The sequence below is a fragment of the Oculina patagonica genome, chromosome 1, assembly GCF_052425735.1.
Source record: "Oculina patagonica isolate OP01 chromosome 1, crgOcupat, whole genome shotgun sequence".
Lineage (NCBI taxonomy): Eukaryota > Metazoa > Cnidaria > Anthozoa > Scleractinia > Oculinidae > Oculina > Oculina patagonica.
The window spans coordinates 45652057-45668686 of NC_135758.1; the positions used below are offsets into that span (position 1 = coordinate 45652057).

The window sequence follows — 16630 nt, forward strand, 5'->3', positions numbered from 1 at the left end:
TGTTTAAACGGCCAATGTCTCTAGTAGGAAAAAAATAAGACTTCACATTTACTCATGCGACTGTGTACTGCATTTCGATATCGCTGTCACTGCAAAGTAATATAAAATCAGATAAAAAAAATAATATCTCCAAAAACCAAACCTTTTCTTGAAGCTGATTGAATTCTTTATTAGTGCAGTCTCCGTAGTCAGGATATCCCCACACACCATTCTCTAAGCACTTTCTTTTGGCAACGCCTTCAAAAAGCGAACAAGTATGAGGTTATTCTAATATTCTAAGATGAGATACATTAGTATGACCGTATCATGATACATTTTTGGGTTTCACATCATAACATAGTAGTTTACATTATTTACACGAATTTGGTTTCTGATCCAAACGTGTCACGTGGGCTTTTCCAGTTGGGTTTACTTATATGTGTCAATCACTGGCTTACCTGCTGCTCCTCTGGGACAATCCTGTGTGGCGTACTCTCCTTCAAAGACTCCATTCCAAGTCACATTGAAAAATTCCTTAGGACAGGCTGAAGAGAACGAGGTGAGATCAGTCAACAACAATTAAAATAGCTGCAGGCTATTCCTCTACTTTCAACAATTTTGCCCTCATAATTACGTTTATCTATTTCACGTGGACTAGGATCCCCTAACACCAGCTTTGATTACCAATTATAGTACCAATCACCTTTTGTATCCACGCACGAGTCAAGTGCAACATTTCCTAACTGATCTGTTTCCACGGCTTCCATTAGTACGTCTTTAACAACTGAAGAACTTTGTTTGACAGTGTGGATGAGAATATCTGCTAAAACACTTCCTTTCCTGAAGAAAATGATAAAATATATTTAAAAGAATTGTCAATTTTTTTACACAAAAAGCTTTCAAAAAATCCAACATAATTCTAAATTAAAAATGTTGCTGTTCTGAGAGAAAAGGTCGTGGATGTAATGTATTTTTTTCCAAGGCGAACTTACATCCGGACAAACGATAGATTTGTTAGAGGCGCAGTGACCTAATGGTTAGTGTAGTGGACTCCGGACAGTGGTTCGGTACGAGCCCTGACCGGTGTCACTGCGTTGCGTTCTTGGGCAAGACACTTAACTCTCAGAATGCCTCTCTCTACGCAGGTGTACAAATGGGTACCGTCAAATTTAATGCTCGGTGTAACCCTGCAATGGACCATTGTCCCATCCAGGGGGAGTAGAAATACTCTATTCACTTCGAACTCCGATCGGATAGGCTTCTAAGCTGGAACGCAGACCTAAACTTTAATCACACATTTAATTAATTAATTTTGATCAGACATTTTAGTTAATTTCATATTGTATAAACCAACGTAACGAACAACCATTCCTCTTTTTGCTAAACGTTGGATGAGAATCTGTTCATAACTTTGGGGCGCTAGATGATCACAAATGTTCATCCGACCTGATGTTGGATGAAGAGGTTGATCGAACGGCGGCGGATTAAATTTTGAACTTTCGTCAACATATCAATATATCGTCAATAAAACGGCGGAATAAAGCATCACTAGGAGTTAAATGTCTTGATATGCTGCCAATATCTTACCAGTATGCCAAAAGTAATGAAGTTAGGAAAATTAGTCTATCGCGAAACTGAACTTGAGCTTAATTATCAAATGACGCAAGCAGACGCACCTGAAAGCAACGACATTTACATCTCTGACGTCAGCAACATTCTTATAAATAAGCATCAGCTGATCTTCCAAAAAACCTGATAGTGATTTGAATCGCCCAGATAAAGGATCACTGAGGTCGACTGTGTATTTCTCATCGTGTAGTCTCAAGACAGCCTTGAGGTACGCCGAGTCGTCATCTGCAAAATATATTGACGCCTTTTTGGCAATTGATTTAGACACTGACATTCCTTCGTAAAAAATCGTATAAATAATTAAACATTTTCATTTATTTAAGATCCAGAAAATTGCTACTGTCGGGGGAACACGTGCTAGTTGATGGCGGCATAACTTCTCCGCGAATTGACTGAGCCCGTGGTTTTCGTCCCAGAAGTTGCTCAGCAACATGACGTATTTGTACGTGCGATTCCTTTCGGAGTACTCGTGAGCGCTCGTTCTAGTTTTTGATGAAATGAAATTATTCGGAAATTCTTCGAGTGCTCCAACGAAGATTTGCCAAAACCAGCACTTATTCCCCCGACTGGATAGCACTGCTACAATAATTGAGAGCAGCGTAAACTGGACATGCCGCGAAAACTCGAGAGGGGGATGGAGAAATACTCTTCTCCACGCTTCGGGACTCGGGACGGCTTCCCGAGGCACTGGCTCGGCAGCCGGTAAAAACTAAAGGACATACCTTTAAGATTGATTCTCATTCTCATAAAGCTGCTGCCCACTCTATTAGAAATGTGACATTCCACGTCTGACGACATTTTAACAGTATACGTCACAGTAGCTTCATAAGGTGCCATGACTGTATGACCGCCAACTGATGTGTAGACAGTCAATGCGTTAATAATTAACATGACGGTGGGTCTCGGAAAACCAGTCGCTTTACACTCCACTGTCACATTAGAGCCATAAGGAGCTGTGATGGTCTCTTCGCTTGGGAAGGAAGTCACCCTTGGTTTTTCTTTCGGAGAAACAAGATGAGAAACAGTAATTGGTAAGATTTTAGAGAAAGAAAGAAATTTCTGTTCAGTATGTCATGTCATATTACCCGCTGGTTATCTACTAATTCGGCTCATTTTCAATTTTGCAGTTACCAAAAAGTCGCTCCAAGAACTTTCGTTTCCATGCACTGGTTAAGGGTAAACCACTGAGAAATTTTTGATTTAAATCCCAGACCCACAATTTTCAAAATTAGAAAATATTGGTGTATCTTATTGAGAAAGGTGAAAAGAGGAAGAACCCCGAGCAAGTTAAAACAAGAAACAAAGACGTGTTCCAATGTATTCTTCATTCTTCAGGTAAGAACATTAAAGCCGAAAAAATTGAGGTTAGAGGCAATGTCAAGGGCGACTTCAGTAAACGTTAAGTTTCACTCAGGGCCGATTAGTTATTATTGTGGCCAGTACGGATTTATAGACTGAACAGTACGATAGCTGTTAGAAAACTAAGCTGTTTTATGCTCACCAAAGTCGCCGCTACTGCAATCAATTCCCGGAGCGACACAAACGTTTGCTGTAAAAAAAAATAAAAACAGATAAGTTTCTCAATGGCGGCTTCACAGTCCGCCTTTCTGACTAATTTGCATTGCAATACTGGCATCGCTTTATGAAATTCTCGAATGACAAGTGAAGTTGGTCCTACCCTGGGTGCCAGAGCGTTTATTCCGTGGTTTGGCGAGAAACAAATCTGGTTCGCCGGGTAATTTGGTCTTAAATTACAAGCTGAAGCATACAATGTGTGGGGTTAAAAAGAGCAAACGGACCTTTCTCACACACAGAAGAGCTGTGTTTCACCGTGCATTCCCCGGTCCTCCATCCTCCTTTATTATCATTACGAAGCATTTCTACGCATACGTCTTGCCCTGGCCTAGGCTCAGCACTAGTCCAGAAAGTAAAGTTACCAATACGCGATCCATCCGTCCAAACGAACCGCGTTTTGCTTGGAACTACTTTCTGCCGCAAACCAATCCAGATGTCAAACGGCTGATGTAATCCAAGCCCGAAGACAAAATCATGCACATCACGGCTGGTAATTTTAGCGAGATCTGCACTGATGTTCTGGCAAAGATTTCTAGCATCAGTCCATCTGCTCTGGCGGTTAAAGTACTTATAACAAGAAGACATATACTGTTTCCACCCGACGCCGCAAGAAGAGCCAAACGCACCTTTCTGACACACGTAAGAGCTGTGTTTCTCCGTACATTTGCCAGTCCTCCATCGTCCGTTATTATTTTACGAAGCATCTCCACGCACACGTCTTGCCCTGGCCTGGGCTCACCATTAGACCAGAAAGTAAAGTTGCCAATACGCGATCCATCAGTCCAAACGAACTGTGTTTTGCTTAAAACCACTTGCTGCCGCAAGCCAATCCAGATGTCAAACTGCTGATGTGATCCAAGGCCGAAAACAAAATCATGCTCATCTCGGCTGGTGATTTTTGCGAGATCTGCACTGATGTTCTGGCAATGATCTCTAGCATCAGTCCATCTGCTCTGGCGGTTGAAGTACTTATAACAAGAAGACATATAGTGTTTCCACCCGTCGTCGCAACCTGCTGCAAAGAAATGGCAGAACTATTATCATTTATAAAACTGCGAGAACAAGGCTCGTTCACATTTATTGTCCGTTACCATCCATAAGAAAAGTTTTCACTTAAAAAGTAGGTTTCTCTCTAGTTCTTGGCGCTCACAAAGAAACAATCGCAGCCGTTTTAGTTTTAAACAGCTGACACATTGAGTGGCACATTGAGAAAGATCTCAGTCACTCGTCCTTTCATCTGTTCATGCTGACTCTAGAAAGTTAAAAACTCCGAAGAGACAGATCATAATCATCATCACCTTTATTTACACACGATAGGGTTTAAAGCATAATGCTTGTGGGGTCGTGTATTATACTAAATACTAATAAACTAATGAGGAGGATCAACAAGTATTTTGGTAAATTGAAGTAGCTACCCGTTATCGTTTATTCCCATACATATCTCACTTTTCAACAAACTAATTCCAGCAAGTGAATTGTTTGTAGCCTAGCTCCCACGAGTATCCTGTACTTCGAGGGTTGAGCTTCCGGACCGGAGTTCTGAAGGGCATAGTCTCTATGCTGGTTGAGTATTGGAGGAACTCGAATTTCTTTTAAAATTTTTTTTTTTTTTTTTGGGGGGGGCCTGCGGCGGGGTAAAAATAAAAAAAATAAAATTTTAAATTTACAAAACCCAGGAAAAAAAGAGGGAGCATTCACTCACTCACTCACTTATTATACTTTGTTTTTACTGCAGTATACGGATGACAACGGCAACAGCCATAGATATCCAAGACTCAGGTTTTTTGGGAAGAACACAGATTGCAAATTGCGAATCTTAGTTACAGTTATCTTCTTACTTTCATTGCATCCAATTTCGTCCGACTTATCAGCGCAGTCTGCCTTTCCATCACACACGTTTTCAAGAGGAATACAAACATCCGTGGGGCATCGGTACTGCTTTGTTGTGCACCACCCACCAGCTAAAGTTCGGCAAAATGTTTCATCGCTTCCGTCGCCACAGTCATTATACGCGTCGCAAACAGCGGACTGTGGAACACATCTCCCGTTCCAACACCGGAAGTTTTTGGTTCCTTGACATAAATCACAACCAAGTTCGTCACTTCCGTCTTGGCAATCGTTTACTTTGTTACACAGCCACGGCGTCGGTATACAATGTCCATTCCTGCATTTAAATTGAGGGGCTATCTTACTGCTGCAGTTCAGTTCGCCTTGAAGTGTAGTACAGTAGGTCTCACGCAGGTCGTGGATTTTACCTTTACAGCAGCCCCAGTAGGTCGCATATGGCAGCCAGTATTCATTGCCTCCGCAGATGTGTTTTACACAGTTTGAAGATTCCGGCTGACAACCTGAGTTAAACAAGTCGCAAAGCGGTAATCAAGCCTTTTTTATTTGCCTTTCTGACTAACGTTTTGGTATTTCGATGAAAAGGCCAACACAAGAAAACACAGATTTTAAAATAAAAAGGTGTCATCAAAATTTTAACAAGTCAAAAGGGAGTTGCGTCTAGCCGAGTAATTAGCTACAGTCTCTTACTCTAAACTTTATTTTAATAGCCCCTGTGATTGCTTCTTTTTTCAATGCAACTTTATTACACGCACCTATTACATAGGTAATACAGATAAATACATATTTTACAACGGGCTATTTACAAGAGACGTACTTTTTATATTTTACATGAAAAAAAATTGTTAATTATAAGGACAACTCCCTGTGATTGCTTCTATTAAAGTTTGTTTAAATCAGAATTTAATTTAATTGTGAAGATGCTACATTTAAACTTACTTGTCACATCTCGTTTAGTACGATGCTCAATCCTCCTCCCTGAGGACAGAATAATAATGATGATGAGATATGAAATGGGAAAGCAACGCCTGCCTACTATCCTTGGCTTTTATATACAACTCACCTCTCGTGCGAAGAGAACGGAAATCGTAACTAACAGTGGTACTTGACGTAGGACAGTTCGACTTGACAGTAATGGAAGTCGCTAGATTCCTTAGAATTCTGTCATCGCATTTCAATGGATTTTCAGACAAATCTCTAAAAGAAAATAAGTGCAATTATAAGAATTGTTCATTCTCATTAAAAGTACGAAATCCATTGACCCGGGAAATATTAGGGCTGTCCGAAAGATGCGTGGCAACTTTTGGACAACCCTTCATCTTTCGAGCAACTTTTTTCCTTTCTAGAAACATTTTGTTACTTCAAGATCGGAGATTTCCGGAGATTTCTCGTCCGAGTGTTGTTCGAAGGTCATACGAACGTTCCGGTGCTTTTTTCGACTTTTTCAAAAAATTAGCGAAATTTGCCGAAGATTTCCGAGAAAGTTCAAAAGATATCTTTACTTTGGGATCATTCAGCATTAGAGCTCGTCAGCAAACATGACGTAAGACGTTGACAAAGGTTTGCCAAGGCTCGATTTTCAGTCGCTTTTTCGGGAAAATGAGCTCGCCGTCATGCCCCTGAAACCAGGACCCGAGAAGGCGGTAGAAATCGAGCGTAACTGGTTTGCCAAGTTTTTTCATTTCTTCTCTTTGGAATCATTCGAAAAAAGTTTAAATCAAATAGTCAGATATAAGGGACGGTTCATTTTTCATAAGGTAGGGGGGGCTGGTGGGATTTGAGGGGGGGGGCATTCAAAAAAATTTGGCTTCAAAGGGGGGGCCAGCCGAAAAAATATGGTCTGTGAGGGGGGGGTCACTAAAAAGAATTATCCTTTTAAGTGTTGTAAAGAGGCTTCTGTAAGAGTAAAAAAATATTGTCAGAATGCCCAAAATGACATTTCTGAGGTTCTGAAAATTCAAATTTTCCCGGGGGAGCATGTCCCTGGACCCCCCTACTTTGTAATGTACCACACGCCATTATTTCTACCAAACAGCTTATTAGTTACAAATGCAGAGAACCCATACTATCAGACGGCATCCATAACAAATGTTGAGACAATGCCAGCTATTTGGGATGTGCTTTTTGTACACTGATACAATCTTTAGTCACAAGGCTCGATATATCAGTTTTAATTTCACTTCATTATTGTTTTTTTCTTTTGGGGGGGGTCATCGAAAAAAATTACATTTCGAGGGGAGGGGGCAGGTAAAAATTCGACGAAGAAGGGGGGCCATTATATATAACAGTGACTATCTATCAAATCCCACCAGCCCCCCCCCCACCCCATAAAAAATGAACGGTCCCAAATTTTAAAAAATTGTTCTAGTCGACTTACAAAACGAGCAAATTCCTGGGAAGATCCACGACTTCTCGAGATGACAAGCTGGAAATCAGGTTACCTGAAAGATCTCTGGAAAAAGATATTAAATAAACATATAAGATGGTTAATAACACAATATAACACATGAGACAGTGCACGATTTGCGTGAAAAAAATTTACACCGATGCCACAGGTTTTCATAATGCTCGCTCTGGAGAACACGTTACAAGTCGACCACTAACGGCTGCGAAAAAGATTTCGTCCTTTCATGTCTAACATGAGGAGGAAGAAAGGAAAACACGTTAGCCCAGTGTAAGAGTTATTTAGACTTCCGGTTGACATGAGCTGGGCGGAAATAACGCGTTTTCTTTGTCGTTACGTGACACTTTTTGATGTCATGGGCATGACTTTATTTTTCAAGTTTGTCGTTCTTGAAGTATCGCAATTTTCCTCAGTGGTAACCACACTAGCGATTTTCCCTTTTTTTTGCTTTTTCAGTTATTGTTACTTTATATGTTTTTCTACTAAAAAAAGTTATTATTTTGAATTTTGTAATTTTGTACAGCAGAAAATATTCCTAAAATATCGTGACATAGCCACTTTACCGATGATTTTTAGTTTTCTACTTGTCGTATTTAAATTTTGAAAAGGCTTAAGTGATGATGCGAACAAAGGCACCGAGTACACAAAGGATTAAATGTCTGTCTAGGTAATTATTTTTCTATCGGGGCAGGAAATCAATTTAACCGACTTTTATGAAAACGCAAAAAATTCAAACGAATTTTAATTGATCAATATGAGGGGGTGGCTTAATTACATGGAAATGTTTATCTTCAAAATATAAGCAATATGAGCTTAATTCACTCTGCTCTTGAACTCTGCTTTGGTAACACAACAGGACGGCATTCTTTGATATTTTATTCCGTTTGCATTTTTATTGCTCAGGTGCGAAATTGAAAGGAGAAATAAATCCGTAACTACTCGTCATGAACTCTGGATGATAATTTAGAAGGTTCGGCACTTTGCTCGATAGTTTTTTAAACCCTAGCCAAATATCACTGAGATAAACTACTTGACGTTTTAAATAAGAAAATACAAACTTCAAACTCACAGATATTGCGTCTTCTCTGGTAGTCGAGCAGGAAGGTGCCACAGGTTTCGTCGGCTACAGTCGGCTACGATACCTTCAGGACTTCGCTGTGGCTCGCCTGAACAATCACAAACATCGCCACAGGGATAGTTTTCGGCTGTTCCATAAATAATCCAATTTACTAGCAGCAGCGAATGAAGCCTCAGTAGATTCATGGCCAGAAGTGTCATGTTGCAAAACAACTCAAAGATTGTGCAACTCGGTCAGTGTCTGCAATGACATACCGTATCAGATAATACTGATGTTAATATTAACCGAGTGGGCTTTGTCAGTTTTATACAAACAACACAGATTCTTCTAGCAAACATTTAGTCACTAGGAAGCCGAGTTCAATAAATTGAAGAATAAAAGCAGTTCTTACTATGAATTCGTGAAGTTTTACATAATCTTTTGTTTAACTGACGCTTTGATCCAAGACGACTATCTCTTTTCAAATGGAAATTCTAATTGAAAGAGCACCCAGTGCCTCTATTTTTAAGTATCTCTATAAAGCCATTGTCTGGCGTATCACTAATTACACACGACTGAAATTAAACTAATGAGATCGAGGGTATATTGAGTGTCTTTGCAGTGGTTTTATGTTCAATAAGAATTTTAAACGTGGGCATGAGAGTAGAGGTAACAATGTAAATTGCTCTTGCTGTACGTTATGCCTAAAAATATTTTCTTGTTTCGTGGATGCTTAAGGAATGATTTCTGTAAAATAAAATAAAAAACAGATGTAACTGGACTATAGCTCAGTTTAGAAAAAGTAACCAACAGTCTGTAACGGAATCTTGCTGTTTGCTTTGTATTCTGGTTTGATATTTAGGTCAAGTTTAAAAAAACTTGCTGGGATCTCCCGCCAGTTTTATCACTGAAGTTTAATAAGAAGTCTACAATAATAAGAATTCTATAATAAGAAAGAATGCGAATAAACTTGAACTTCACTGTTTTGCACCAAGAATTAAAATGTTCCGAAAGCTTACGAAAGCTCGTTTCTTTCAGATCGAGCAGCTTTTTCTAATCGCTTCCTTTGGTGTGTCCGGCTAATTTTGTAAAACCCTAATTTCGCTAAAGTTTACCTTTATGGGCCCATCCAACTTAATAAAATCATAGCAAATACGCAAAAGGTATTTAGATCTGTTTATAAACTATGAAGGAATCTGCTGTGTTTTTTACAAATCTCGATTAAGATTGTCTGATGTTCTCCTTCATGTAAACAGATAAGCAAGTTGCGTTTAGCTTTACTCAGTGTAGCTTCAGAAGATCGTCACTTTCGGGAGGTTAGGCTTTTTCTAGCAACCGAGAATTTTACATTACTTTCGTGAATCACTACTTTCCGGGGGTCTTTCCGGTAAAATTTGGAGAATACAAATAGATAATGACGCTAAGATGCCAATATCCCTTAAAGTGTCATTAATGGGGAAAAAATAACAATGACAGACATAACATACACGCACAAGTCATGGGCGATCCTTAATTCCGAAGTTAGCAAGCTGCCAGAGAACCAATTGCAAAGGAAAATGTTTGGCATAACAAGAATCCAAACAAAACAATGAGTATTTTTCATGGTCCATGATCTTATGATGAAGACTTAAATCGGTAATTTAACAGTATCTCTTTGGGTTCGCTTCTTTGATATAGGCCAATTTATTATTGAGTATATTCCACGAAAATACAAACAAATACAGCCGCGGTTGCGATATGGCTATTTAATGAGTTATTTTTTACCACTTTTTAGTCATTTAGATATAAAATAATCATATTTTTGCAAGTTAAAGGCATATACAAAATATTACAAAGTATTGTTGACAGTAGAGGTAATGAATATAAATAACAAACTGAATAGTCAGTTACAGTGTACTGAAAAGGCAAATATATTGTGTATTGAGCATAAAGCTGTGTTAACAATTTTTATCGAGTCTTTCTAATGGGCCGTTTGTCTTGTGATGTCACTTGACTGTTACAACCAGAAATCATTTTCGTCCTTCTTTTATTATTTAAATTTTATTAACTCAGTGAGATTTAAAAAACAAAAAACCACGATTAGCATATAAAAAAAGAAAAAAATTTCTTCTACCAAAGCAATACCTCAAGCAGATTTTACCATTTGCAAAATAATAATTCTAAGGTTTCTATACAATTGACAAAGTCAAGTAGCTACTGTACTAAGAACTTTGCTTTAATTATTTTGTGGATAAAAAGCCGATTCAACCTGAAATGTTCCCAGGCCCAACTAGCCTTTTCCGCCAACCAGATTTTTTTTATGGAACTGTTATCGTTTGTAATAAGTTTTTTGGTAACATAACAGAAGGGCGAGTAGTTATCTTTATAAACTATCCATCTTATCTTTTTATTACTGTTTTGATTCTAGGCGGATGCATCTTCTATATTTACAGTAAATTTCCGGTCAGTCCATAAACACAATATCACACGAAGTAATTGTTAGCCTTAAAATGTAAACTGCTCAAAGTCTAGTTCATTTTGGAGTTGTAACCAATTAGTTACCACAACAGTGATAACAGAAGAGCGGTCAGTTGTCTTTAAATAAGCTTTTGCGGTCAAATTACAGAATAAGAGTGTTTATTTTAATTTTTATTTTTTATTTTGATACTGGGCTGATACATCCTCTTGTACGTACGTGACCGGTCAGTCCATAAACATAATATCGCACGACATCAAAGTTTTACGGAACCGTAAAATGTTAATTGCTCAAAGTCAAATTCATTTTGGAGTCATTTAAGGAACAGCTCCGAAAATGCGAGCGATTATATATACAAACAAATCGGTACAACTTTAATTTTAGAGATTCAAAGGTTTAATAAAACAATATCATAACTCCTTCCTTATTTTAACCATATGATAAATAAATTTATACACCGGCGAAACTCTTCATGTCCATGCACGTAACAGTATTTACCGGTATGCTTTAACATAGCAATGTGAAATTGAGTCAAAGTCAGTTTGATATTGGCCAATTAATTTGCAAGTTCATACACAATATATTTACCTCGCGAACTTTTAACGTGGCGACGGGAAAAATTGCACAAGTCTTTGCTCTGTGAGTTTTCTCTCCCGAATTCAGATTCGCCCGCTTCGCCCGACGATTTCACTACAGAGAGACACTCCCCGCTGCTAAATAGTGAACAATGCGCTTGCACCCTACAGATCAGTATAGCTGCTTGTAGCTCTAACGTGTACATAATACCAAATGGTCGTTTTTCATATTGTGTAATATCTGCTCTATTCTACGTGTGTTGCACGCAAATTTCGATATTCATCATTCAGTGCTCTTATACGTCTACTCTACTCACCCATTGATTACTGGTAACGTATCCACCGGAGAAATAAATTTCATATGTAGCTGCAAAAGCCAAGTTTTGGTGTTGCTTTCATGTTATTGCTAATACAAACGAACCTTAAAGGATGTTTGCGGAAGTTAACCAATGAATCAGAGGCAGGTTGTTCTTACGTCAGAACGTAAACAATAATAATAATAATAATAATTACAAATTTGTTGTGCGCAAATTCCATACATAAATGTTCAAATGCGCATTAAAAAAAAAGAAAGTAAAAAAAGGCGCCCCAAGACGACTGGCCTCGTGATCTTTGTAATTTTTTTGAGGTAATCATATTACAAATTATTGGGGTTTTTTTTTTTAAGAAGAATGTGAAGATTATGGATTATGTTGATCGGGTTTAGAAGAATTACAACATTTCAAAAAAATTATTTATCAGTAGCACATTCTTTGCCTCTTTGTTACAAAACGCCTTGCAACAAGCTTGCCATTCGTTATTTTCGATTTATTATACAATTGAAAAAATTGCTCAAACCTGATTGGTTTAGATCAGGTGCTATTATATGCTAGTTACTGTAAAAGGTGGTAATTACCACCAAGGTTGGTCGATTGCCGAATGTGTCCGAAGACACCAGAGTTCTCCAGAGTTTTCCGAGCAAAAAGCAAAAAAGTGTAATTTATTAATTTATTCCAAAAATGATCCGATATTTCAACAGATGTACTTTAAATGACCGATGACAATAACCGAAATTTTCAAAAAATTAACGTAAATGTTCGATTATTACTAAAAAAGGTTTTGAATTTTAACCAAAAGGTCTTAAACATATCGACAATTCCTCAAAGGCTTCTCGCAATAACCTATACAAAAAACGTCCTCGTACTACAGTAAAAGCCCACAACAATACGATTAAATGGTTTTAAGAATGCAGATAGACTTGAAAAAGACAAGTCATGACTCTATTTTCGGTAACACATTAACATTTGAATCACTGGCGACAAAGTGAACAACAGTGCTTATATATTCTACCGTCCTATTGTCGAATGCACAATCTTGTATTTGTCATCGTTTTCGCCTTGGTACAGAAAGATATCAATCATATGTCAACTGTCACTATACATTTGGGCCATTTATTTCAGTGTAGTCAGTTCTCTTGACCCACTATCTTTATTTCATTACAGTTGCTTAGAATTTACTTAGCAACTGTCAATTCTTGTTGACATTGCCTTTTTCGAATCAGTTTTCTCATTTCAAATTCGCTTTAAACTGTGTATATATCCATTTTCCAAAAATGAATTGTAATTTACACCTAGGTGCCGCAGCTTTAATTTAAAAATAAGACATATTCAACTTGATTATAATTAATAGTTTCAAAGGCGTCAATAAAGCTGCAGGTTTCCTTGTACAAATTATATTGAAAAATGGTCGAGATTTTATTTAATGTACCGCATATTCTAAACTTGAATACATGAGATAAAATTAAAATTAAATTGTGAAAAAGAAACATAAAGTATTGACACATGAAATCATTTCCCAAATGCAAAGATTAAAATAACTTTAACTTTTATAGAATATCTAAAAACAAACTCTTTTATATGAATCAAAATATCTTCATGCATATTAATATGGTTCAGTCTTCGTAGCTGTTTCTTGCTCGGTAAGTTTTAGTATCGTTACGTAAAAAAGCCCTACTATTTTGAAGTAATTAAGCTCACACCCCCGCTCAACTTCTGCTACAAATAGAGCTTGTAACAACGACAAGAGCTTACCACTCGGTTTCCCGTTCGTCAGTTCATTTAATTTCAATCCAGCTCTATTCTGTCGTTTGTTGTTAAGAAAGAAAGAAAGCTACAGGCAGCTGCTTCGAAGCTGGCACGATTTTAGTGTATTTCGAAAAATGTAATTTTTCTTTGTTTTAAGATTAAAAAAATCAGTAAAATTCCTAGTAGCAGTAAAACATGTTAAACTTACCTTGGGAATCGTTCTGACGTGTTTTTCTCTATCAATGTCTTGCAATTAAACTGGAATGATTATATCGCTGCCAAAACCAGACGGCAAACATCACTGACGAACAAATCATTTTGGCTTTCAGGTCATTAGCACGTCGCAGAGGAGTCGATTGCCATCCGTTTTAGTTGTCTGTCAATTAAGCGTCGATGAAACCGATTGGTGAATAGGCGAAAAACTACACTTGGTCATGGCTTGATTGTTTACTTTTCAGTTATATTACAATAGTCAGTTATTATAAGTTTATGGAGTGTCTTATTAATGTGGCTCTCCATGTAACGGAAATGAAAACGGAATAATAGTAATCAGAATATAAAAGATCAAAATAATGTCTAATATTGCATCGAATGCCAGGATCGTGATGTCTCAGTAGAAACATCACGATCTATAGCGTCAGCTGAAATTTCTAAGAGTCATCAACAGTATTGCAATTATTGGTAATTCGTTTTCCGCTGGAAAACGAACAGTCAGTTATTTGCGTCTTGGTAAAATAATATCCAATAAAAAAATGAATCAAGAAAGAAAAAAATATTTTGTAAACTTCCTTTGTTAATAAAAAGATTTCTATTTTTTAGGCAAATATATATTAGAGGTTCTAGGTTTTTTGACGTTTTTCTTTTATTTTTCTTGTTTGAGCGTTGATGCCGATAAAAACGTCTTTCAGCATAAGAAGCAAAAATGTCAAAACTGATTTCACCTTGGTTTGTTGATTCGCCTTACGGATATCTCAAAAGTTTACATTTGAGAATTTGTTGGTACCAATCAAAGCCACATGTTATATTTTGTGAATCGTTTTTATTCTCGTACCCTTGATCTGTCTTTCTTAAGGCTGGTTCTCATATGATCGCCCCGATCGTCTCTGTCGCTTCTGTCGTTTGCAAAGTCTGAGGTGATTGGAGTAAGCAAACTTTTTGAAGCGACAGAGACGACCGGGACGATCATATGAGAACCAGGCTTTAGCAATCAGTACTTATATCATAGAGAAAAATTAAAATATAAAGACAAACAAACCTCGTTGCCTTTCTCAACGCTTCACTTGACGAGCTCTAAATGCGTTTGGTTCTCGTAAGTTGCATACCTAAATTACAATTAAAAACATTCAAGTGCCATATCTTGTTAATAACAAGAGAAATTAAGTATTTGGTTACAAGAAAGGCTTCTTGTGTAGTCTAAAGGAAAAAAAACACTTATAAGATTTAAAATACAAATTTGTAAGAGCAAGTCTCTTGGAAACCAAAGAGATCGAAACTTAGTTTCGTAAAAATTATAAATGTCTTTAATTCAAAAAGATGGTTTGAATCGATTTTAAGAGTTGATGAAAACTGCATTACTTTGAAATTGATGATAAAGGGGCCCGACGCTGTAGGCTACAAAACAAGAGGAGGCTCGACGAAATATCAAAAAAATTTCATGTTGTCTGGTGAAAGCCTTATTGCGCAAGATTTTATCTCAATTCGTAAATTAACTACAAAATTAAATTAAATCTGATGGAATTGAACAGGTCTCGTTCCATTTATCACTATTCTAACCTTGTTGACAAAGTTTTATATATAAAGTTTTTTTTTTTTTTTCTTGGATATTAAAAAACAGATCAAATATAAAATGTATCTGTAAGCTTCACAGACAAGTTTTAATTTTGAGATATCGAGCGTGGCTTATTAAATGATACGCTTTGGATGTCATTATGGTACGCCATCGTTTCACTATTGGTTTTAGACTCTAAGTTGGGACCATGTTAGAGCTGCTTGTGTTAGTGTTCAATTAAAAGCACATGGGTCAAATAAAGAGCTTCTCTATATTTTCTCTCTATTTTTCAAGCTTTACTTGGCTCACGTAAATAAAGGTCGCTTAAAGTTTGAAATAAGTCATTCCATCAATGTACTAAACCCTAAACTTACTCTTTGTCCTGGATATTCTTGCTTGTGATGTGGCTCGTGTAATAGTTTCGAATTTCGTTTTCATTTCTACGGTCACACAAAGAGTATTGAAAAGGTTGACTGCGTTGGCGTCAAATACGAACTATACGTTTTTTTTATTATTTTTTTTACACCGCAAGCGGTGACATGTGTCAGGATTTAATCATATGAAATGATTAAGAAATATATAACAGCTGCATAATGTAGAACTAAATTCGTAACATTAGCCAAATTAAGGCCAAAATTCCTACCAGACGAAGACCTTCCGATCGGAAGTACTGAGATGACTGAGATGGTCTTCAAAAATCTTCGGTAGTCCTCGGGTTCTCTTCGGAAATCGTCGTAAGTCTTCGCATCAACTTTAGAATATTGTCTGAAAGCCTCCGAAGTTACGTTATTCTCAGCTAACAAAAACGAAACGAAAACTGACCCATATCTATACTAAACCAATTTTCCGCATTTGTAATTAGTAGTACCTTGTAGAATATTGTCTGAAAGCCTCCGGAGTTACGTTATTCTCAGCTAACAAAAACGAAACGAAAACTGACCCATATCTATACCAAACCAATTTTCCGCATTTGTAATTAGTAGTACCTTGTAACACGAACCCACAAGCGAAAGCTTTAGAGGAAATCCGCAGACCGAGTAGGAATACCCTATACACCTGATTGCAAGCTTTTTGTTACTGCTTCAAATATCTATCGAAAGAAATCTTTTCTAACAACACCAAAAGAATTCGAATTCCGTGAACCCATGACGCCTAAAAGATGTGAGCTTTTGCCCATAGCTTGAATAAATTCCGACCTAAGAATGTTTACCGTTTCCACCTTATCAATTTCTACTGCTCAAATTCATCAAAGTCTTTCTAACACAAAGAAAACATTCGAA

The 16630-nt window shown here is 37.3% G+C and overlaps 1 protein-coding gene across 1 annotated transcript in view; it reads right to left on the reverse strand.

Moving 5' to 3' along the window:
- Positions 1 to 16271, reverse strand: part of LOC144634383 (uncharacterized) — a 32078-nt gene extending 15807 nt beyond the window's left edge. Inside the window, exons 1-17 of the mRNA XM_078493338.1 lie at positions 15725 to 16271; positions 14838 to 14904; positions 13791 to 13958; positions 8502 to 8750; positions 7406 to 7480; positions 6092 to 6225; positions 5968 to 6006; positions 5022 to 5531; positions 3993 to 4195; positions 3669 to 3670; positions 3408 to 3583; positions 3110 to 3157; positions 2331 to 2606; positions 1656 to 1833; positions 683 to 819; positions 438 to 524; positions 143 to 237 (exon numbers count right to left, since the gene is read on the reverse strand). Of these exons, the coding sequence (XP_078349464.1) occupies positions 143 to 237; positions 438 to 524; positions 683 to 819; positions 1656 to 1833; positions 2331 to 2606; positions 3110 to 3157; positions 3408 to 3583; positions 3669 to 3670; positions 3993 to 4195; positions 5022 to 5531; positions 5968 to 6006; positions 6092 to 6225; positions 7406 to 7480; positions 8502 to 8710 (2169 nt within the window). The 5' untranslated portion in view covers positions 8711 to 8750; positions 13791 to 13958; positions 14838 to 14904; positions 15725 to 16271. The remainder of the gene's footprint in view (positions 1 to 142; positions 238 to 437; positions 525 to 682; positions 820 to 1655; positions 1834 to 2330; positions 2607 to 3109; positions 3158 to 3407; positions 3584 to 3668; positions 3671 to 3992; positions 4196 to 5021; positions 5532 to 5967; positions 6007 to 6091; positions 6226 to 7405; positions 7481 to 8501; positions 8751 to 13790; positions 13959 to 14837; positions 14905 to 15724) is intronic.
- Positions 16272 to 16630: the final 359 nt, after the last annotated feature.